Raw genomic sequence first — 25,026 nt, 5'->3', positions numbered from 1 at the left:
GATATACAAGACCTCCCACTTACTCCAGCGCTTATACTTTGCATCCAACTTTTTGGTCACCATTTACTCCCATTCTACCACAACTGGGGAGCCATCACTATGGATAGATGGGCCCTAGAGGTCATCCGATTGGGCTATTCCATCCCTTTCCTGTCCATACACCCTCACCTGCCCCCGCGCCCCCCGTCCCTCTTCAGGGTCCTCTCTCACGACCACTTGCTCCAACAAGAGGTGCAACATCTTCTACAAATAGGAGCAGTCGAGACAGTGCCCAATCAGCACAGGGGAAAGGGTTTTTATTCCCACTACTTTTTGACAGAAAATAAAAGTGGGAGATGGGAACCCATCCTTGACCTCGGGAGACTCAACAAATTCGTCAAAAAGCTAAAATTCAGAATGGTTACCCTCACAGCCATAATTCCAGTGCAGGAGCAGCAAGATTGGTTTTCAGCCCTCGACCTGCAGGATACTTATTTTCATGTATCTATACACCCTGCCCACAGGCGTTTTCTCAGATTTGTTACAGGCTCAAACCACTACCGATACAGGTTCTGCACTTTGGCCTCTCAACAGCACCCTGCATTCTCGTGGTGGCAACGGCACACCTACGAAAAAAGGAGTCATAATTTTTCCCTACCTGGACGATTGCCTGCTCAATGCACAGACTCTCAGGGAGGCCATCCAAGCTCTCAACTGCTTCCAGGGTCTGGGCATACAAATAAACAAAAACAAATCCACATTAACTCCTACTCAATTACTAGAGTTCATAGGAGCTCACCTTGATTCCATAACCAGACTTGCATCTCTCCCATCTGACAGACTCAACACCATAAAGAATCTTGTCGCCAAGTTGCAAAACAGCCTGCAGGGCACTGTCCGGAACTGTCTGCAACTTCTTGGCCATAGGGCCTCTTGCACTTTTCTGGTCAAGAATGCACGCCTCTACATGTGATGCCTGAAGGGTTGAATGACCACTGACTACAGACCGAATGTGCATGGCCTAAACAGATTTCTATCCATATCTACCAAAGTCAAGGACTCACTCACATGGTGGACTCTTCCACACAACCTCTGCTTCAGAGTCCCATTTGAGCAGGAGTCCCCCTCTGTTATAATTACCACAGATGCTCCCCTCACAGTTTGGGGGGCTCACATGGCACACCATACCATTCAGGGACTATAGTCCCCTACAGAAGCTTCATTACACATAAATCTTTTAGAGCTTCGAGCGGTCCGCAACACCTGCCTCCAATTTCTCCCACACATCCAGAACCAACACATCAGGATCATGACTGACAACATCACCTGCATGTTTTATATAAAGAGACAAGGAGGAGCTTGATCCCACTCGTTCTGCACGGAGCCTATGAAACTTTAGAATTGGTGCCTCCAACACAATATCCAAATTTCAGCCTCCTACCTAGCTGGTTCACTAAACACCACTGCGAACAAGCTCAGCAGATCTTTTCCCCTAGATCACAAATGGGAGATAAATAATACCATCCTATACAACATATTCAAAATATGGGGTATCCATGACTGGATCTTTTTGCAACCGTGACCAAAAAAAAATGCCCGAAATTCTGTTCCAGAGTGGGCCTAGGAAAGCACTCGATGGGAGACACATTCATCATCAAATGGAGTGATGATTTCCTATTCACATTCCCCCCGATACCACTTCTTCACAGGGTGTTACAAAAATGCGAGAGGAGAGGGCCAGAGTCATACTAATAGCCCCTACGTGGCCCAGACAAGCATGGTACTAATTTTTAACGAGGATGTCAGTTTGCCCGCCGATTCCACTTCCCCACCCCCTTCTGAACCTATTATCACAACGCAAGGGTAAACTAAATCACGCCAACATAACAATGGCTGGACGTCAAAGCATGGCTCATCAATGGTTCTCTAATGAGGAACTAAATTGCTCTGAACAGGTACAAAGAGTACTATTTCATAGCAGAACACAGTTCACACATACCACCTATCTCCATAAATGAACTAGGTTCACTCACTGGTGCTCCGCCAAGCAAACCGCTCCTGCTTCCACCCCTCTTTCACTAATACTAGACTTTCTTTTAGAACTTAAGCTATCTGGGCTCTCCTTTAGCTCCGTAAAGGTACATTTAACAGCAATTATGGCTTTCCACAATAAGACGGGAAACGCTACTATCTTCGCCCCCCCATCACAAAGCGGTTCCTCAAGGGCCTCCAGACCCTATCCCCGGACATTAGACCACCCACTCAACCCTGGGACCTACACTTCGTCCTCACATGCTTGATGCGCCATCCATTTGAGCCACTTGCAACATGCTCACTCCCACATCTATCCATGAAAACTGCGTTTTTAGTTGCCATTACATCTTCCAGATGTGTAGGAGAACTTGGAGCGCTTATGTTGACCCACAGTACACTATATTTTTTAAAGACAAAGTCACGCTCTGAACACATCCTAAATTTCTTCCGAAGGTGCATTCCTCCTTCCACCTCAATGAACCTATCCATCCACCAACCTTCTTTCCTAAACCGCATGTGAACACTTTCAAATCAGCAATGCACATGCTCGATGTGTGCAGAGTATTGTCCTTTTATTTGGATAGGACTAAGCCCTTTAGGGCTTCCCCTAAACTTTTCATTTCAATCGCAGAACGATCCACAGGCAAATCCATCTCTACCCAGAGAATATCCAGTTGGATAGCAGACTGCATCCGCCTATGCTACCAACTAAAGAAGATGAATCCTCCAACTTCTGTTAGAGCACACTCCACCAGATCTGTGTCAACGTCTGTGGCATTCTTACGTAACGTTCCCCCCACAGATATTTCCAACGCTGCCATCTGGGCTTCAGAGCATACCTTTGCTAAACATTATGCTCTTACTCAGGACCCCGACCGACATTCGAATGGGCCGAGCTGTCCTGTCTACAGCTTTCTTACCAAATCCGAAGTCCCTACCTCCTTAAGAGATACTGCTTTTCAGTCACCTGGAGTGGAGCACCACAGGGACATCTCTCTCTCGAAGAGGAGGTTACTCACCTGTGCAGTAACTGACATTCTTCGAGATGAGTGTCCCTGTGGGTGCTCCACTACCCACCCTCCTCCCCTCTACTTCGGAGTTTGGAGCTGTCTCTGGTGTAGAGAAGGAACTGAAGGGCCCAGACCACGTGCGCATATTATTGAGGCACATTTGGCACGTGAGGGAGGCACCACAAGTGTGCGGCCCGTGCAAGTACTGCTGTAAAAATCTCCGAGCGAAGGCACGGGGTGCAGCAACACCTGGAGTGGAGCACCCACAGGGACACTCATCTTGAAGAACGTCAGTTACTGCACAGGTGAGTAACCTCCTCTTACTTGTTATCGTACAGTGTGACACAACTCATAGATCCAGTGACAGGCACAATGTAATAATCATCAATGTACCACGAGCAACACAAAACGAATAGGTGCATTGACAGTGTTATATTCATAGATGTACCCCAACCTCACATAACTCCTAGCAGGCTGCAAAACTGCAGAGACAGGCAGTGCACAGAACACCACAGCACATTACTTGCGGCTTGCTGTAAAAGTGCTCTTTCAAAGCCTTCCTGGGCCGGATAGCTCCACACAAGGCCTTTTCTTATAGCCCTTATGTCGGGCTGTTCAAACTCAGCAGAAAGCCACTCCACCTCTGCCATCCAGCCTGGCGGCAGCTTTTCCCCCTTTGCCTCACAGATGTTACGCAGAACACAGCAGGCAGCTGTAATAATTTTTTTTCCACTGAGCGCCTGTCTTGTCAGTAAACTATGCCAGCCTCCCTTCACTCTACCAAAAGCACAGTCAGCTGTCATTCTGCACCTGCTGAGCTGGTAGTTGAATCTTTCCTTGGTGCGGTCGAGATATACGGCTTTGGGAGCAAGGGGTAGGCTGGGTCCTCCAGTTACCATCTCATCATCCCCAGTGGTAATCCTCTAGTCAGGAAAGAAAGTTTCTGCTTGCAGCTTTCTGAACAGTCCTGTGTTTACTTAAAGATGTGAGCGTCATGCACGTAACCTGAGTAGCCAAGGCTGATATCAGTGAAGTGTCCCCAGTGATCCACCAACACTTACATAACCATAGAAAAGTTGCCCTTTCTGTTGATGCACTCTGTGGCAAGGTGTGATGGGGCCAAAATAGAGATATTTGTGCCATTTATTGCCTCATCACAATTTGGGAACCCCGTTGCTGCAAATCCATCCACTGTGGCCTGCACATTGCTGAGTCAAAGTACTGCATAGCAGGGGACGACTGATGGCCCTGTATGACAGTAGCCTCCGCAGTGGATTTTCCCGTTCCAAAATTGTTTCCCACTGACGTTTCCACAGTGCAAGCGCCACTCACTTCTCCGCTGTCCATGCAGCTCTCATTCTGGTGACCTGCACTGGAGGGCTGGGGCAAGCTCAGCAGGCAGATCCAGGAACGTGTCCTTGAGCCGTCTGAAAATTCTGCAGCTGCTGCTCATTGTCCCACTCGTGCGTTACGATGCGGTCCCATCCATCAATGCTCGTTTCTCGGGCCCAAAAGTGACGCTCCGCTGTCTGCAGATGCTCCGTGAATGCCACCGACAACTGTGCATTGGTTCTCACTGTGTTCCACTGCAGTCTGTCCTCCGTGAAATCATCATGTTTCCCACTGACTTGGGTCTTTTTACAGCTCTGCAGTTATCAGAGGATAGTCCGTCCTGTGCTTTCAACGCTTATGACAATAGTGCAGAGCTGTGCAGGCTCCGTGCTTCTGTCAGAGATGGTGGAGAATGAGGCAGCAGTGTGGGTTCGTGGGATTTTTTTTAAAAAGTGCAAAAATTATGGGCTATAGATAACAATATGGGATGGAGACAGTTGAAAACTGGGAAGTTGACCTCTTGCGCCCAGTCACCCCTGGGTGATTCGTTTTGGCTCCACTGTGCATTGCTCAAACTTCCCAAAAGGCAGTGGACCCTGGATGGTGGCAGGTTGCATACCGGGATACCTACCCATGGTGCACCACACTGGGCATCGATACAAGCACTCCTGCTGAGTACACGCAGCGCTGGCGCAAGGAGCCAAGTACACACACCTGCACAAGGAATATACTAACTGCGGTAGCTTTATGCCAATGTAACTTGCGTCGACCAAAGTTTGTGGTGTAGACGTGGCCTTGGCTTCAAACGAGGTAAGTGTGGTCTTCGTGGTTAAAGCAGGAGACTGGGAATCAGAACGCACGAGTTCTAATTCCTGACTTTGACACTGACTTGCTGTGTAATCCTGAGCAAGTCACTTAACGTGATCATTCATTAAGAGCTGATGGTGTGCACAGTGCTGTGCAGAACATTGGGGAGGAGGGAGTTCCCAAAGGAGCTTCTGGTGTTAGGTCCAATCCTGCAAGCTCACTGTGGCAGGAGTGGGAGGGGACTCCTACTGTAAGTCCACAGGGGGCTTACAAAACTGGGCCCCTCATTAGTCTGACAGAACATTAGGGGCTTGGAAAGCACCAGATGGGGGTGGAACCTGCAAGGGGTGCAGAAGGCAATATTGATCTGGTTGTAAGGGCCTGGGAGTTCACTTAGGGTAACAATGATAGACTCCGTGAGGCAAGTGCACTTGGGGAGGAGAGGGTGGTAGTTTGATCCACCAGAAGGAAGGGAATTCCATGCATAAGAGACTGCATGGAAGAAGGGGCATACACGAGAGTCAGAAAAATAAACCAAAGGGGCTGTAAGGTGGAAGGGGATCACAGACAATGGAGATACTAATATTTACTCACTCCCAGAGGTGTTGTGTTGCTTGATTCAGTAATGTCTGTTAAGGGGTTAGAGTTCCTTGGATGCAATATGCAATATCCTAGTCCCTGGTATGGTCCCCTCAAGTACTTTTGTACCATACTTATGTACCTCCAAGGTGGAACCTATTAAGCTATCAAAGCCCTTCCTCATAAAATGAGCAAGAATACCTTTAAAATACCCTTTGTATTAGTTCATCAGAATGCTTTGCATGTCTCTAGTACCTTCCCTGTAGCACTTCATACACCACCAAATTCAGACTCTCAACTTCCCCGTGAGGTGGGTAGTATCTATGCTTTGCAGATGGGGAAATTGTGGCACAGAGCGGGGAAGAGCTGGGAGTAGAATCCAGGTCTCCTGACTCCTAGCTGTGCTGTTACTACAAGATGGTTCTTCCTTTGGAAATATTTCCCCTCCACAGGCCCTTTCCTGTCACGGCTCTGACTTCACTGGACCTCCGGAAAGGCGGGAAGTGCTGTATCAGATCATGCATGTGGTCATTTATAGCATAAAACGGTGCTACAGTTTTCTGTCTCCCTCGGCCAGGCTGCTCAGGCAATGCCCATCCAGAGCAGACGTCCAACCACACCCAGAATCAGAATGTGCACTCCCACCTTTCCATCTCTCCACGGGAGGTGTGAGCAGTTCCTGACTCTCTGCACATTTCCGAATGAGACTGCCTGCTGTGAGCATGAGGGAGTAAGCCATGGTCAGACATTCCCATTGCCCACATCCAATTGCCCTCTGCTACTCTTGAAGTGTTCTCCTGCTGTAAGAGAGTGCATTCGGCAGACTTTTGAGCCACTCTTTTCCTTTTGGGATGCCGGAGCATAGGTGTGAAATTTTCTCCTCTGCTGGAGTTGGCTTAATTCCTCTGTTCACTGATTCCCCTGGCAGGTAACCTGGAGCAAGCCAATGAGGAGCTGCGAGCAATCATTAAGAAAATCTGGAAGCGCACCAGCATGAAGCTGCTGGATCAGGTTGTGCCCCCGGCAGGTGGTGAGCAAACTAGCCTTTCCTTGTCTGTCTGTCTTGTCACCCCTTTCTCTACCTGCTGTTTGTCTTTCCATAATCCTGTCACTTTTGTGGTTCTGGGTAGGATATGGGAGGCATGCTTTCCTCTACAGGATGGTATCTGTCAGACTGGACATTATAGCAGATTGAGTGCAGATCATGCCTGTACCAATGTAACCCTCTAAATGGGCAACTTTTGGGAGGAGGTGGAGATGTCAGGGTGGGAGAGAAAACAATATTCTCAGATGCATACACCAGATCTAAATGGAGTGATGTTTACAGTTCTCTACACACTCCCAGTGAGCCAAGGACAACAGGATTTTGCCTTACATTGCCCATGGCCTTTCTCTGGAGGGCTAGATGCTTATCAGTATTGCATAACACTAATGTGATCCCTGGTACAGGGTGTTCTATTTGTTTGCCTTGTCAGTAACTATTTGATGCCAGGGAGAGAAGCAACATTTAGTAGCCGTAGGCAGGGCATATAAGAGCAGAGTAACATCACTTTTATCAGTGTGTCAAAAATAAACCTTCAATCTTGAGCTAAGGCTATGGCCTCTTCTCCTGGGTTCCTAGGCCTGTGCTTTGTACTCCTGTCAGATCCATATGGACACAGGGGGCCAGATTCTCAGCTGGTGTAAATTGGAATAGATCCACATCTGGCCCAGTATGTTATTGAGGTAGATTTGGGGAGTATGCACCAGGATTTTATCTGAGGCATGCTTTCTGTCCCCTTCCCCCTCCCTTCCTTTTCTGCTACCTACTTTCTGTCTCACTCTCCCCTCTCACCCTCTGTCCCATTTTTCTCTTTCCCACAGCCCCTTTATCCCTCCCTCTTTACTCTCCCACAGCCCCTCCTCTTAGCCCATCCTCCCCCAACTCCTGACCCCCTCACAGCATCAGAACAATGACCCCCTTCTTTTCTGGTCCATCCATCTCCTGACAGCTCATCCTAGGCAGGAGCATGATTGACACTGGTGGTTTCCAGATACGGGGTGTCTGGTCTCCCCTCTTGTACCTTAATAATGAGCCTTCATGCTGGGCTGGGGAGGCGCAGCAGCGCTGCATTATTCCTGACCCCCCATTCAGGCTGTCACTCAGAATCGCACCTTGGGGATCGTCTATAGTTAAGGTCAGATCCTGAAGTCTTTGCTCAGTCCATGTCCTCACAGAAGTCAATGTCCCACAAAACTTCCATTGACTCCAGGTGAGTTTTGCCTAAATAAAAACTGAGTTAGATTTGACCCATTGACATCAATGAGAGTTTTGGCTGAGTAAAGGGAGAGCAAGGACTGCAGGATTTGTCCCTTGGTTTGAAGCAATCCAAGTTCCCTTTTGGGTTATAGCAGGTACTAACTCACAGTAGGACGTTGAGGTCTTATCTGGGAAATTAGTACAAGCGACTGAAATGGTCAGGAGCCATGTCTGTATAGCAAATGTACCCATCAGGTGGCCCTGCAGTTAGAGGCATTCTATACCAGTATAGCTAACCTATGCCCATAGATGTAAGCCATCTCTGAGCCCCACAGAGCCTCTGCAAACAGCTATAGCTCTGGAGTAAATGTGCCCTCTAACCTGCTGTACTTGTACCCTCAAAACAAATGTCTTTGCCTTTCTTTGGTTCCTGGTATTTCTTCTGTAAATGGCAAAGCTTTGCAGCTTGTACTGGTGAATTCACTCTTTAAAATCAGCTGCTTGCTTGCTTTTGGAAATATCCCCCATACAGATGATGAGGTGACAGTTGGGAAGTTTTATGCCACTTTCCTGATCCAAGAGTATTTCCGGAAATTCAAGAAACGTAAAGAACAAGGCCTCGTGGGCAAACCCTCACAGCGGAATGCTCTCTCCTTGCAGGTGAGTCATGGGCAGATATGGGCCTGAGTGACACAGGAATGAAAAAAGGACATAGAGCTGGAGGTTTAATATGTTTTTACACCTCCTTAACCTTGTTACAGTCAAGGAGACTTGGCCATGCCTCCTTCCCAGCAAGTGCCATGCACTTTGGGGACTGTATTGAGCAACGGACAGCCCCCACACCCCATTAGAGGGAACATTGGAGGCACCTTGAGCTGCCACGTCAACCCCTCCAGATAGACGTACATCTGTCAAAGGCCATGCACCCTTCCTTATGCTGGCAGGATGCTGGGGTGAATTATGTTTATAGTTGATTAATCCATTGGTAATGTTTGGGAAGTGCTTTGGGTTCCATTTGGATAGCTGGTACTAAATAAATGTAAGATTGTTACTGTTGTCATGTTTCATCCTAAACCCCTCTGAGGAGGGAGTCATTATGGATAAGTAAGGGACGGTATCTGGCAGTTAAAAAAAAACAAGGCAGATGTCTGGATTCAAGAGGCATCATAGTCCAGTGGATAGGGCATGGGACTATGAGTCCTGGGATCTAGTCTCAGTTCTGCCACTCATTCACTATGTGGACTGCTAGATTGCATGTCAGAAGCTTCCGCTGCATTTCTGAAAAAAGAATTTTGCATTGATTACAGCTGCAGAACTCAGGGCAAGCCCCAGCTCCATAGACTACTGAAACTGTTACAGTAAGAAAGAGAGATAATACTGGACTCCAAGCAAATAATCTGCCATGTGAGAAATAGGCTGATACGTACACAGCATCAGCATAGGACACCTTAACTGTTTCCTAGAACAACACTAATTGAGACACGTTCCAATTAATAAGGTTTGGTAAATGCTGCATATAGTTTCTGGCTAAAATTTCCAAATCTGGGTGCCAAAAATTCAGCTCTCCATTCCATATTTAAGTACCTGAATAAAATTGGCCTGATTTTCAAAGATGCTGAACTCCCATTGACTTCAGCTGAAGTGTAGGTGTTCAGCTCTTTTATTTGTGTGCCTGAATATGGATTTAGGAGCCAAACTCTAAAGCACCCATGCTTGCTCATTTGGGCTTGTATGTTTATGCACATGTGCTGTACTTGTTAAAAGAAGCACCTGGTAGTGAAGAGTCCTGGGTTCTATTTCCAATTCTGCCAGAAATTTGCTATGCAGCCTTTAGCAACTTACCCTCTTTGTGAGTTGGTCTCGCCACCTCTAAAATGGGAATGGGGTAACAGTACCTGCTGACCTTACAGGGAGGTGGTGAGGTTAAATTAATCAATGTTCATAAAGTGCTTGGCAACAGATGATGTGCAGTGTAAAGTGATACTGTTTTTATTGCTCACCTAACTACATGAAGACAGTGTTACATGGTACTGTTTTCCAGGCCGGGTTGCGCACATTGCATGACATTGGGCCAGAGATCCGACGGGCAATCTCCGGAGACCTGACAGCCGAAGAGGAGCTAGACAAGGCCATGAAAGAAGCTGTTTCTGCTGCCTCTGAAGATGATATCTTCAGGGTAGGTGCTACTGCTGTAATCCTTCTTTGCCTCTTGAATGAGGCTACATTCTGAGCCCAATACATTAGATTGGGGAGTGCTATATGATACATTTCAGTTTCTCTCTCTCAGTTTCCCAGGCTGTTTTAGAGAACAGAAATGGAAAATATAAAGCTATAAGTCAAATAGAATCAGATGGCCAAATCCTGAGGGCCTCATGGCCTGTAGTTTTCACTCCATTTTTCCTCAGTGGGAGTTTTGCCTGAGTAAAGACTAAATACGGTCCGAGTGAGAATGTCAGGGTTTGACCCACAGAAATTGAAAAAACAAATCAGGTCATCACGTCCATGTTCCATCCTACGCATTACTGATCCACTACATTCTCTAGTGCTTCGTTTACTCCACTTTTAAGCAACCCAAGCAATGGGTCTTCCAGCACTTCCCTGGGAGACAGTCCCACCCCTCATACATCTCACCATGGAGAATTTTTTTCTGAATAATCAACCTAAATTTTCTTTTCTTTAGTTACGCCCTTTGGGCAACCCTCAACATTCCCTCTCCCTCGTTGGTGCCTCTACCCTTCAAATACTTACAGAAAGTTACTCTATCTCCCCTTCATTATGGCTTAGTCAAGCTCTATGTAACAGGCTCTTTAAACCTTTCCTCACTAGTCCCTCCTGCTGGTTAATTATTTTTGTTGCTGTTCTCTGAATTCCTTCTAGTGAGTGGATCTCTTTCTGCTACTGTGGTATGCAGAATTGAACACAATAGCCCAGATTCTCCATCCCACCCAAACTCCACTCAACACAGGAATGGAGGGGAGGTGCAAAGATGGCTCTTCACCACTTGTAGGCGTCTCTGTATTCTGGAGCTGGCTCTTGTCATCTATCAGAGCACGACATTAGAGCTCATCTATAACGAACCCCTCCCGGTCCCATCACAGCCCCTCTGACAGAGATGCCCATATTCTAGGGTTATTTCCTGGTAGGGAGACATTCTGCTTGTACAGGGCCATATCACAATGCCAAATTGGTCCCCAAATTTTCTTTCTCCAAACATTGCTTTAAGGTTTAGTGTCCTCATTTGCACATAGTCTCACTCACCAAGAGAAAATGTTTTCTGTTTTGCTGACAGAGGGCTGGTGGCCTGTTCGGAAACCATGTCAGCTACTACCAAAGTGATGGCAGGAGCTCATTTCCCCAGACATTCACCACCCAGCGCCCTTTGCACATCAATAAATCTGGCAACAACCAGGGAGATACGGAGTCCCCGTCACACGAGAAGCTAGTGGATTCCACCTTCACTCCCAGCAGCTACTCGTCTTCGGGTTCCAATGCCAACATCAATAATGCCAACAATACTGCCTTGTCCCGCTTCCCCAGCCCACCCAGCTACCCAAGTACTGTCAGCACGGTGGAGGGGCATGGCACACCCTTGTCACCCACCATACGAGTGCAAGAGGCCCCTTGGAAACTCACTTCCAAAAGGTAAGCTCCAAAGAAGCAATGGGCTAATGAAACCAACGTATATGTACAATTTTTAAAAAATGATATTGCCTAGTTAAAGTCATGCTACAACAGGCTAGAGGCAGGACAAGGTGCTGTCGTGCATGGGATTTGAGGTGAGCTCTCCGGTTCATCACTTGCTGCCTAGACCAGCAATGCTGCAGAAGCACCACATTCAGCCTCTGGGAAGAAGGACTGCTTAGCACCACCACTGATCAACACCCTCCATCTCCCAGGCTATAAAATTGGTATCTGAAGGGAGCTGCATCCTAGGTTGTAGGGAGGTGTTTTACCTAAGGCAAATTAAATAGAGAAGGAATGGGGAAATGCAATTCATACTTGAAAACATTAGAGGAAAGACTCTAGACCAGTATTTCTCAATCAGCAGGTGACAACTCCCAGGGAGCTAATAAAATGCAATCAGGAGGGATGCGAGGCATTCAGAAATGTACTATAATCTAAAGCAAAGGAAATTTTCCCAATCCCTCCATACAGCCTTACCCTTCAAAGTCAGGTATTCACTGTTAACCTGTCAAAACACACATGAATGAATTATATCATAGGTTTATCACTGTTATCTTTCATACATGTTTTACTTGGTTATAATAAATGTAAAAGGGTCATGAATATTTCTGACTTCAAATAAAGGATAGCCAGCCTGAAAAGGTTGAGACCAAATGTTCTAGAGAAGAAGAGAAGAGACTAACAAGACGAGGATGCCAGAGGTGTATGAGTTTGCTTGAATAAAGAATCCCGTAGCTTTTCCATTTCCCAGCCTTCCTTTTGGAAGCTATAGACATTTCACATACTTCCATACTCCTCCTCCTCCTTACTTGTGTTTATGTTCCTGACATAGTCTTCTTTTTCCCCCTTGCTTCCTTGGTGAACTAGGACACATTACTATGAAACATTGGGACGGTAGGTGTTTCCTCTCATGCTATAATGGTCTCCAGAGTTGCTCCTGTTGAAGTTAATGTCCAAATCCCCATTATTGTTTCACTTAAGCCCTTCCTTTCAGTGTCAGGAGGGTTAAAAGAAGTACAGTAGAGCCTCAGAGTTACAAACACCTCGAGAACGGAGGTTGTTTGTAATTCTCAAAAGTTCATAACTGAACAAAATGTTATGGTTGTTCTTTCAAAAATTTACAACTGAACATGGACTTAATACAGCTTTGAACCTTTACTATGCAAAAGAAGAATGCTGCTTTCCCTTTATTTTTGTAGTAATTTACGTTTAACACACTACTGTACTGTGTTTGCTTTTTGTGTGTGTGTGTGTGTCTCTGCTGCTGCTTGATTATGTACTTTGGGTTCTAAATGAGGTGTGTGGTTGACTGGTCAGTTTGTAACTCTGGTGTTCGTAATTCTGAGGTTCTATGGTAATAGTAGTATGGTATCTTCAGGAGACATTCACCAGTTAGGTTCCTCTAGCCATAATGCAGACAACTGTGTGGACTCTGGTAGCTGGATTACCTGGTGGACTCGTGGAATTTTCACCTCAATCTCCACATGATTTCAGACCTGACCCTTGTCATTCTCTGATCATTGCAGAATAAAGTCTGGTTTAGCCTGTTCTTACCAAAATAGGGCAGGGTTTGACTAGAGCTTTGCCATGTGGGCTGATGAGGGAATGACACTGTTATTCAGGACCTTTTCTTCACCCATACAGCGATGATTGCCAATCATCCCCTGTCTGATCACTCAAGCACTCTTCCTTGGATTTTTTTTTCAACTGACGCAAAGCAGCATAAGTATACTCATTTCCCTCCACTCCACCAAGTGGTGTGAACCAGTGACCAAACAACCATGTGTCCCCACTTCTCCTCCTATTCCCACATGTTGCTTCTCTGCCACATTGCTCCCTGCTGACAGCACAGGTAACAGAGTGAAAGTGACTGGACTTCAGATTTCTGAAGCTCTCCATGCTGGCATTTCAGAGATCCAGGTTCTGTTCAGCTGCTTGCACAATCAAACTGTAGCCTAATACCAGGAAGCCCAGCACAGGAAATGGAGGGAAGAGGAGGTAGAGATGGAATTCAAGGTGCTCCACCTACCACAGAATTTGAAAAGCACCCATTGAACTCAATTGAAATTACTCATATTCTGTGATTAGAAAATAAGGAACAAGGATGAGAAAGACAAGGGGAGAGAGACGATGAAAGAGAGCAGAGGGAGAGAAATGGCTCAGAGAGTGGAACACAGGAAAAAGAGACCATAAGCATCACAGCCCAGAGGGGTGGTATAATGTCAAGGAGGCAGCCTTTGAAATTCCTTACCGGTACTTTGTGACAGCCATAGAAGAAAATCCACCCCGCTCTCCCTCAGGGAATCCATCTCAGGTTTTATACTGAGCCCCATGGGACAGGACTTTAGGAATTTAGTCAGTGCCCTGTGAATGCTCATGCAGTGCAGGCATGATCAATTACATTCATAGTATGTACATCACTACTGACTCTTCATGCTTTGATTAAGGAGCTCCAAGTAAGTGGGGACAAAACAAAAGGTCACTTGTATTTATGAACTGTGCTTCTGTCTTTGATCATCGATTTTTGTGTGATGGCTCGGCACTGGGCCATAACAATAAACGCAGACAGATGGAGCCCTGTCACTTTTGTCTCGGTAGCAGCTTTTCTTTACCATATCCAAATTTTGACTTGCCTTTTTTGCTCATTAGCTCCAGTTCCAGAGACAGCCAGCTGGCAATCGTTTGCCAAGAAGAAGTGTCTCAGGATGAGACTTATGATGAGAATTTGAATGAAGACGTAGAGTACTGTAGCGAACCAAGCCTGATCTCTACTGAAATGTGAGCTTTGCAATACAGTGGCCAAGCTGTTTGGGGTTTTCTGGTTGGGGTGCTGTGTGATATCTTTCTTTAAAGACCCTTCATAAGTTCAGCCGAGGGAATGGAACTAGGGGAAGGCTAGTAAGAAGAAACAGGTTCGCAGATGGAACACTGCGCCAATCCAGATAGCAAAGGATGAAAAAGTGTGCTTAAGCCCAGGCAAATAATATTGGGAAAGGAATTTTTTCTATGATTTCTTGAAGTCCCTTTCCTCCCAGTGGTACCACTGGCAGTGCTACCTCCAGGCCCCTTCACCATCCATTTCTAATGTCTAAAGTTCCCAGATTTTATCACCTGAGCTTTCTCTGTCCCAGTCTTGGATGCTGTCTCTGGAGCATTTAGATCTAGCAAACTAACAAGTTAGCTACATACCTTCTTCGTGAACAGAGTGTCCTTCCTCTTCCCCTTTTCCTCATCTCCTGCCAAATAGTGCGGCCTTTCCCTAGTAGAAGGGATATCTCATCCAGCATGATACCCTGCTCAAGTGATGGCTCCAACCTCTCTGTTTTTCATTCCAGGCTGTCATACCAAGATGATGAAAACAGACAACTGACTCCACCTGAAAACAACAAAGGGGAGGGCTCCAAGCTGTCTCCAAAGAGTGGATTTCTTCGCTCTTCGTCACTGGGTAATATTCCAGCAGGATGTACAAGCTGTGCTTTCTGATGCCTGGACTGATTTCTCACATCTTGCTGGAGAATCCTGTCATGTGTGACCTCAGGTTTTGATGTGCACTTTGGTTCCCAGGAAGAACATGAGACACAGAGTGCAGGATAAGATCTTGACAATGCACATGTTTTACCAGCAGGCATCTCCATTGCTTATATACAGCTCAGTCAGTGTATAAGTCTATGGTTCTCTGGACGGCATGCATCTATGTGAACTGGTTGATTAAGTCTGCATGTGAACTAGAGGAACTTATCAGAGCTCTTTGGGCCCAAAAGAACCTCCTCATAGAGCCAGCAGATGGAGTGAATTAGTATGTGGTGGTATTTTCTTTAAATATTGAACAGGGAGAAAGAAAATGTTCTTCTTTCCTCTCTTGCAAAAGAAAAAATGATGAATTTCAGTACAAGCAAATACACTGAGAATCTGGTGTCTGCTTTAATTGAAACTTTTCAAGTGTTAGGATTTGCAGACTAAAGTCAAGAGCGCTCCTCTGACCATGCAGTTTCACAGAGGTACCAGCCCCTTCACATCAGTGAATCTTTACATTGTTGTAACATGGTTCATTTCCTCATCTAACATCGTTACAACTCATTTTGCCACATCATTCAGAAATCTTCTTCTAGCATACCTAGGAGGATCATCAGTAGCACAGTTTCTACTAGCACTATTGTTAAAAAAAATAATCCCTGTCCAGAATACATGCTAGTTTTCAGCTGTCTCGGAACACAGCTGTTGGTCAGACTTTATGGTGCTTGACAAACTTTTTCATATGCATCCGATGAAGTGAGCTGTAGCTCACGAAAGCTCATGCTCAAATAAATTGGTTAGTCTCTAAGGTGCCACAAGTACTCCTTTTCTTTTTGCGAATACAGACTAACACGGCTGTTACTCTGAAATTTTTCAAATACAGTTGCTCTAGCAAGGTATCAAGGTAAAGTGGACAGGGCCTATAATGGGGATTTTTCCTCTACACCTCCAGAGGTATTACACTGATCTCAAGCTCAGGTCAGAGAGTCTCTGTAATGTGGTGTAAATGATGATCACAGTTCTGTGCCATTGGCATTGCAGGTCGAAGAGCATCTTTTCACTTAGAGTGTCTGAAGAGACAGAAAAACCAAGGTGTAGATGTCACACAGAAGACAGTTCTGCCGTTGCATCTGGTACACCATCAGGTAAGATTTAATTACTAAGCTGCGGCCCACCAACCCAGCTGGACATTTAACGTTTGCAGTGCTTACCAATGGCACCACTAGCCAACCTTTCTGAGACCATTTAGGACTGTTTTCTGCAAATATCAAAGATGCTGTTGTTAGAAATTGTTTTTTTGCTCCTGTCAGCTTCTAGTTTCAGGATTTTCATAACTCCCGGAACAAAGCTGCAGGAATATGCTCTTCAAAGTTGGCAATATCAATCAATACCTGACTTACACGAAGGGGAAAAAACAAAAACCTAGCTAACATTTCATGGTACAAATAGTTAGCCAAATCCATCCCTACTGTAACTCCATTGACTTTGATGGAACTATTAACATGAGTAGATGGAGAGGGACCACCTCCACTTTAGTACAAAAATAATCAGTTACGCTGATTATTTTTGAAAAGTAAACTGATTACATGAAACTAGTCAGTTTCTTAAAAACCATGACAGAGACATACATCAACTTAGTGCTTTCTACTTGGACATATCTGGATGATTAATCAGCTGTCAAGTCAGAAGTGAACACCTGTCCTTTGTTTGATGCTAAACTGTCTTTCCTTGGCTGACACTATAATACAGGGGCAACCTGCGGCACATATGCCAAAGGCGGCATGCAAGCCGATTTTTATTAGCACGCTGCTGCCAACTGGGGTCCCGGCCACCGGCCCCACTCAGCCCACTGCCTTCCTGGGTGAACGGAACCCCAGGCCGGCAGTGGGCTGAGTGGGGCCGGTGGCCGGCTGGCAGGAACCGGCGGAACCCCAGACTGGCAGCAGGTGAGCCGCTGCTGGTCTGTGGTTCTGTCCGCCACCCCATTCAGCCTGCTGACGGTCTGGGGTTCCGGCTGCCGGCCCCTTGCCAGCGGGGGTCCCAGCCATCGGCCCCGCTGAGCCTGCTGCCAGCCTGGGATACCAGTCGCCAGCCCCTCTCACCTCGCTATTGGTCTGGGGTTCCAACCGCCCGGCCCCCTGCTAGCCAGGGTCCTGGCTGTCGGCCCGCTCAGCCCGCTGCCAGTCTGGGGTTCCGTCGGGGGGGCCCTGTAAATGTAAAATTTATTACTGGCACACGAAACCTTAAACTAATGAAGACTTGGCATGCCACTTCTCAAAGGTTGCCGCCCCCTGCTATAATATTATAAACTGTTGCAGAAACAGTTTTCATATGGCACTACCAGCCTTGGAACACTTGATGTTCCCTTAATTAACTGCACATTTCTGGGGTGCTCTTATTATCTGTAGATTGGTATTAGTATACATGATTCTTAAAAAGCACATAAGAGGGTAAGGTCCCTGCTTCAAGGAGCTTTCAGTCTGATTCACTCAATACAGTACACAGATCAACAGTTCAATGCAAGAAGGCCTTGTGGAAGACTGTATTGGGGAAGCATGTCCTTCATGTCTTTCACTGTCAGGAACTCATGGTGCTGCGACAGAAAAACCGTCCAGTGTTCCACCCCATCAACATTCCCTCTAGTGTAAAAAATGTTAATACTACAAGAAAGCTCCACTACACTATCAGAATATGGTCTTCTGGGTTTGGTAATATTGATTGCTGCTCCCTTTCAGTGGGTGAAATTAAGATTTGCACTGTCCATTGTAAACAATCTGTTAATTTCCCTTTAGATATTAAACAGTGTAGGATGTCTTCTCATTGTGAATACTTGAAGAGTTATTCATAGGAAAGGCTCACATATATGTGTATATCCTTCACATATCAATATCTAACTTGCTATGGCCCTTCAGACACTCCTGGAACATTGTCAGTATTGTACTGGTTGGAAACACAGTTTGCTGCATATATCAGTGTATGATCCCTAATTATATTTCTACAACAGGCTGAAGAATCAGTTCAGTTGTGCTTCTAACCAATGTAGGGCCCATCCTGCAGCCTGTTCAATGTAATGGTGCTGCTTATGAGACAGAGACTGCAGGTTCAGGCCTTTAGGGGGAGATATTCAAAAGGCCCAAAGGCCAGTTAGGTGCCCATTTTATACTGAGAATTAATAGGAGCTGGGCAATAGGAGCTGCCTTTTGTGCCTTTAAAAATCTCTCCCTTTATGAAAAATGTTTGGGTAACTGACCCATGGCACTAATAGAAGAGTCTTCTGTTATCCCATTTCTTTGTCTGAAATCATCAGCATGGCATATTTAGAAACCATTCCTGTTTGTGTTAAAGTCAGTTGCCATTGATTTCAATGGGAGGAGGGCTGGAAAGTTAATGAGGGAACTTTCTGCTTACAGATAATACAAAATCCTTTATTTTCTATCAGCTGGCTTCTGATTCCCTTACTCACACGGAGTAGTACCTTACTCTATGAGTTGTCCTATTGACTTGTGGAATAAGGTACCATTCAAGGTGAGTAAAAGTATCAGACTCTGGCCCTATGGAAAGAGGGATTTCATTGAATCACTTATTTAGTTAAAAGGTACTACATGACTCATCAATTATGTATTTAATTCTTTTGAGGGACTGGGTGGCTCAGGGGACTAGTAATGGATATTGATCTTTTCACAAATAGATCACTACATAAAATCCAGTGCAGGCTGGTACTAACTGAACGTTATTACCAACTAAGGCTGGGTCTTTACTAGAACTTATGTCAGCAAAACTTTTGCTGCTCAGAGGTGTGAAAAAACACACCCCACACCACCCCGAGCAACATAATTGTTGCCGGTATAAGCACTTACGTGCACAGTGCTATGCTGATGAGAGACGCTCTCTCGCCAACATAGCTACCGCTGCTCATTGAGCTGGTTTTATTATGGGAGAGCTCTCTCCCATCGGCATAACGCGGCCACACGAGCGCTCTTACAGTAACACGGCTGTATCGGTACCGCTGTGCCACTGTAAGCTTGTAAGTCCAGACATGGCCTTAGTGTCACTGGAGACCTAAATAAAATGAGTTGATAGTCTCAGTCCAGTTTCTAGAATAGATATCACCAAAACATATCACCACAATTAGCAGTACATGATGTTGTTAGTGGCATCAGAAGAAGGGTCAAAGATTTGAAGGATGTGGAAAATGAACTACCCTGTCACCCTACGTCAGAAGTGGTGGTCCCTCCGGTACAAGAATGAAGGCATTCTGGCAGGGTTGCGTGGGGGAAGTTTGCACTGCTGCTAGCTATATTGTACCTGTTCCATGGACAGAGGATGTCAGTCTTTAGAGCTTTTGATCTGGCACATTTCACCAGAACAAAATAAGCCATTTTTAACGGAATCTTGGTAATAATTACAAAATGGGTCAGCAGAAAACAGAACAGTGTTTTATTACCCACAGCTGTGTTTCATAGACGTCAATCCATCTAAGTTCCCAATTAGCATAAACCCATTCAAGCCATCCTTGTACTCGTCCCTCACTGCCTAGTCATTCGAGTCATGCTTCTAAGAGCTGGCTAGTACTGCATTCTTTCTCTCTCTGTCTGAAGGCACTAGCAGTGGCAGGGCTGAGTCCCCTGCTCCAGAGAAGCCATTCCCCAACAACGTTCTCCCCCCGGTTGTGTGCCACGCCCCCTGCCGTGCCCTGTAGCCGTGGCTGGCCACAGAAGACCATCCCGACTTTACGGCTTGATGGAGTGGAGTCCGGTGAGAAACTCAACAGTAGCTTCCCATCAATACACTGCAGCTCCTGGTACTCTGACAGCACCAGCTGCAGAAGCCCTCGGAGAGCCAGGCCAGTCTCCCTCACCGTCCCCAGCCAGACTGGGGGGAGCAGCAGGCAGTTCCACGGCAGCGCTGGCAGCCTTGTCGAAGCGGTAAGTCGACAAAGTCACAGAGGCCTGGGAATGACTGCAGCAGCAACTAGAAATGAGTCATCTTTAGGGCTGCTGTAAGAGGATAGGTATTAGTAGTGCAGACAGCAGTGCTGGGCTTTGGTAGCCATTTCCAGTCAGTGCTTGGTGGCGTGAGTAGGAGGAGAGAGAGGTTTGGTTGGGAAAAGGGAATGGCCAGACAGGAGCTGGGATGGTGGATGGAAGGGTGATGGGACTGATGATGCTAGTGCTAATTTTTATCTTTGTGTTCTGTCTCTGGTTTCCCGCTTGCTTTTGAAGGTCTTGATTTCAGAAGGACTGATGCAGTTTGCTCAAGATCCAAAGTTCATTGAGGTCACAACCCAAGAGCTAGCAGATGCCTGTGACATGACAATAGAAGAGATGGAAAATGCAGCAGACAACATACTCAACGGTAACAGCAAGCAGAGCCCCAATGGCAACCTCTTGCCTTTTGTTAACTGCAGGGACCCAGGGCAGGACAGTGCAGGAGAGGAAGAGGAAGAGGTGCAGAACCCGGATTGTAGAAAAAGTCAGGAGGAGCTCCAGGACAGCAGGATTTATGTCAGCAGCCTGTAGTTGCCAGGGCTGAAGCGATGCTGGTTTTTTATTTGTTTCAATGTTCCTAATGGGTTTGTTTCAGAAGTGCCTCACTGTTCTCGTGACCTGGAGTAACCGGAACAGCGTTCTTCATTCATTTCTGTTGGGACGAGCCGCAGAGTTGGGTGGTGTAAGAGAGCTTTTCAGGAGCGAATACAACCCCAGCATGTGTCCATGAGGAGGAGGAAGAGGTGGCAGAGGAGAGCCAGCCCCTGCTTGTTCTCAGTTGCTGCACAAGGAACGACGGCTGCTTCCTGAATGCAAAGGAGAACCTCAGCTTCCTGTGGATGGCCCTCGCCAAAAGGACCCTGCATCAAACGGGTGTCTTTCAACTTTGCTTGTAAAATCATTTTGCACATATTCTGTATGAGCCTCACCGTCCATAAAACCAAGGCCCTTTTGATTTGGAATAGAATGATGGACTTCTTCTCCTGTGGATTCCAGTACCTTGTTGGGGAGGAGGAAGCAGAAGAAGCCTTAGGGGACATGAGAGGCAAATGGCAACACTGCAGGAAGGCTTGTTGACAGAAAATGCAGAGACTCCCAGGCAGTGGTCTCTGCCAACCAATCAGAGCTCAGGTAGCCATGTCTGCCAACCAATCAGAGCTCAGACAGCCAGCTGTGCCAACCAGTCAGAGAGCAGGTAGCAAGCTCTGTCAAGCAGAGCTGAGGCAACCTGCCCTTTTCTAAGTGAGGTGGTGATGGGCTTATGTAGATCTCTCCTTATTTTTGCAGTTTGATATTTTCTTGAAAGCATGTTCCAATTTTTATTTTGAATATTTTTGTTTTGTTTTGGAGGGAGAGGGGAGAAAGGAGCGTTTACAAAGTTTTGTAACCACCCTTTTTGTTTTGTTTTGTCTTCACCTTTGCAAATGTTAAATTGGTTTGGTTACATTGTATTATTTAAACTATTTTTTCTCCATTGAAATTCGATAGAAGCTATAATGATAGAAGAGTTTTATCAACCATTATGTACACCAAGAATTTGTAATTTAATTTGATAGTAATTGAAATCTCCTTTTTTTGTTGTTGTTTTATAATTTAAAGATAGTAGGCAATGCACTTGATATAGTCTTGCACATTTGAGTGATTGATTTGGATTCTTTTTAGTGCTAGGTATTTTTGTGAGTATGTGAGCGGCCCTGAGTGAGCGTGTGTGCGTATGAGTGCATACAGTTCTCCACTTCCTGGTTTTACCTTCAGGAGATCTGTATCTGGGGCCATTTGAATGCGAAAACAAACCACTGTCTCTGCTTTTGAAAGGGGAATCAGTAACTCTTTGCATTTTCTGTTCCACAAGATATGCAAAAACAATGCAATAATATTAATTTTAAAATACAATTGTGAGTTGTGTTGGCATTAAAACTGTATAGAAACAAAATTAAGGGGAAAAACAAACAAAAGTGAGAAGGAGTTATGCTTCGATATATTCCGTGTGATGTTTTATTGCATTGATAATGTTTCTGTTGAAGAAACCGTAATACTTGAATTCAGGTCAGTTTCAGTATTTTTCAAATATTTTTTTAAAATGAATTGCAATTGTGCCAAGCGAATATAATGAATTGAATTAAGTTTGTTTTAAAAGATCACTTCTTGTATATTTTGCTGCATGTAAAGTAAATCATTTCGTATTTGGAGTGTGCCAAGCTTTACCTTTGAACTTTTAAGTGCTTTTCTACGTGTGGTTGGGGAAATGGGTACTAAATATTTTTTTTCATTTTTTAATTTGTACAATGAACAAAGTGTACCTAGTGTAAGTAACTAGTCTGCAATCCACTGACAGGTTGAACGTTACTGATTTTGCATATCTTGTGTTCACTTTCCTTTTTCCTCACTCCCTTAAACATGCACAATTAATTTCTGAATAGAGTATCTTGCTTCCTGAAACCAGGACATTTTATCCAGTCTTCATCCTCTTTCCTGTGCTCAGATTCTCTCAATATTTCTTCTCACTAGGGTGGCAAAATCCATATGCCAAGCAGATCGGATAAGATTTCTAGGAACTCAGCTGGCACCAGCAACTCTGGGGGGATGGAATTGTAATAGGTAATTTCATATTTCTTTCACTGAATCTCTAACTCTCATCAGTAATAGAGTTTCCTGGGGTACATGACAGGCAAATGCGAGAGGCACAGTTATTAGCTAGGGAAAATAATCTAGCTCTGCCCTTAACTGATATTCCAGGGTAAGTGAGGTGAAGAGTTCTGAGTTGTTACTCAAGAGAATTGCTCTGGTACTGCTCTCAGCTGGAGACACTGAGGGTTAGTGACATGAGCCCATATTTTGCACTCCAGTGTGCAATCTCATCATTCTCTTCATACCTGAGTTTATGGGCCAGGTTCTGGGCCTCAGTCATACTGCTTTAAATCTGGCATAACTCCACTGAAGTCAATGGCACTATGTCTCCTGCCCAGTCTTTTTATTCACTCTGAACTTCCTCTTCTCCCTCCTCTGCCTGGCACTCGGCTCTTACTAGTGACAAACCAGAAGAGAATTGTAGATCTTATGCAATTTGCTGGGTTTTCCTTGGAAATGAAGTCTTCATTTGGAATCTTGGCTGTCTTTATCTAAAACTCACAAGGTTTGCTCCATTTTCCAGATGGATCCCAGAGTTGCAGATCAGTACTGAATAAAGAAGACTGATCTGACTCAGGAAAATCAGAACCAAACTTTCATCTAAAACTTGAGCTTATTCTGAGATCTGAAAATGTTAAGTTTATTATGTATATTGTTTATAGTTTCATGCACCTCTGTACTTTCCTGCTTTTGAATGGGGCCTAAAGGAGAAATAACAAAGGGATATATTTGGTGGTATTGTATTCCCAGTGGTATTATAAAGTGGCTAACAGCACTTCAATATGTCCTGGATATTTTACAAGACAAAGCCTCTTCTCACAAGATTTTCAGCCTAGTTATTGAACCAAAGAAGCTTGCAGCAGTTTAGCTACACATGGGGGGGGTGTCAAAGTCTTGAAATCCTTACTCAAGACTTACCTAGGCAAAATTATGCATAGACATCAATTAGCCCAGTGCGGAGCATTTTTACTGGTTCTTTACTGAGACAAACGCTCATGGAGTTTTGCCTATGACTTGCATGTGGATTCGGGATTTTACTTATCTGATCCAAATCAAACCTCCAAACCTTTTGAAGGTTCTCCATTTTTAGTGCTGTGATGCATAGGTTCAGTGCTATTGAAAATGAAGTATCCCCACTTCTAGTCACCTATTTCTGAGAGGGAGTCAGGTGGTAGCATCTCCCTAACTCATTCTTTTTTACTGAATAGTTCCTTTGATGCAAATTTAGTGCGAGTTGTTGGTGCTCATCACCTCTGAAAAACAAGCTACTAATCTGTAGTAGTCTTTACTGAAGTCAGTGGGAGCTCTGGGTGCTCAGCAAGTGCTCATTTCCTCTTCAGATTTGGCCTCAGGCTAGAGGAAGAAGCTTACATCATCTACATCCTTCTGTGAAAACTGCTATTCCCTCAGTGATCACATTCTGCAGAGGGCTGGAGAAACCCCCATCTCTCTACTGAACAGTCCTCTACATCCTACTGATTTAAATCCTTGTACAGAGAGGACAATGCAGATGAAGATGATATTTATAATTGGAGAGTGGTACTAAAATCAGAACTTGCTGATGCCAGCTGTGCTAATTTCACTCTCTTTGGAAGATGGCATTTCATTTAGGTACTTTCTGACATACAGAGTGCAATAGGTCTGAGCAAAGAGCTACTGCCTCCATCAAGTGGAGCAGGGTCTGGGCCATGGTGAGGAGGAGAGAGCAGGTTTAGTTCCCTGGAGTGTCTTTCCTTTCCCTGTGTATTGGAGCTAGTGTCAGGTACAATCACTGCACTGTGAGTGGAAACACTGAAGAAGTGAATGATTGAGGAGTTTTGTGTAAGGAAAAAGAAAGGAGGAAATAGTCTTCATCATTTGCGTGTGGTTGATCTGCAGCTTGTTAACAGTACACTGCAGACTAAAGACATTTCTTGAAAAAACAAAAAAACTGCTCTCTTATCACCCCTGGTCATTACTCCAGGCAGCACCAGGCCAGTCACACTGGATGCATTTCTTTTTTCTTCCTTATTCTGTGTGGCTGACAGGATGGAAAAAGTGGGACTGATGATCCAGAGCTGGAGTTTCCTTATCCACGGACCTTTTCTGCATCATCTGCCTCTTCAGCTGGACATATGAATGATGATGATGATGTAGATGCTGCTGCTACTGTGAGGGGTTCAACTGTTTGATTCCCCTGCCTGACCGCACCCCAGTCTGGAGGGACAGCTGAAGGAGCGCCATGTACAGAATC

At 45.3% G+C, this 25,026-nt stretch overlaps 1 protein-coding gene across 2 annotated transcripts in view; it reads left to right on the top strand.

Moving 5' to 3' along the window:
* Positions 1–20,696, top strand: part of CACNA1C (calcium voltage-gated channel subunit alpha1 C) — a 709,385-nt gene extending 688,689 nt beyond the window's left edge. For both annotated transcript variants that reach the window (XM_077827237.1, XM_077827230.1), the window contains exons 39-47: positions 6,670–6,771; positions 8,513–8,640; positions 10,022–10,156; positions 11,270–11,622; positions 14,314–14,442; positions 15,000–15,109; positions 16,219–16,322; positions 19,776–20,102; positions 20,400–20,696. In XM_077827237.1, coding sequence (XP_077683363.1) covers positions 6,670–6,771; positions 8,513–8,640; positions 10,022–10,156; positions 11,270–11,622; positions 14,314–14,442; positions 15,000–15,109; positions 16,219–16,322; positions 19,776–20,102; positions 20,400–20,696 — 1,685 coding nt within the window. The remainder of the gene's footprint in view (positions 1–6,669; positions 6,772–8,512; positions 8,641–10,021; positions 10,157–11,269; positions 11,623–14,313; positions 14,443–14,999; positions 15,110–16,218; positions 16,323–19,775; positions 20,103–20,399) is intronic.
* The last annotated feature ends 4,330 nt before the right edge of the window (positions 20,697–25,026 follow it).

The sequence above is a fragment of the Eretmochelys imbricata genome, chromosome 1 (genome assembly GCF_965152235.1).
Source record: "Eretmochelys imbricata isolate rEreImb1 chromosome 1, rEreImb1.hap1, whole genome shotgun sequence".
NCBI lineage: Eukaryota > Metazoa > Chordata > Testudines > Cheloniidae > Eretmochelys > Eretmochelys imbricata.
This window is presented reverse-complemented; position numbering and strand designations above follow the sequence as displayed.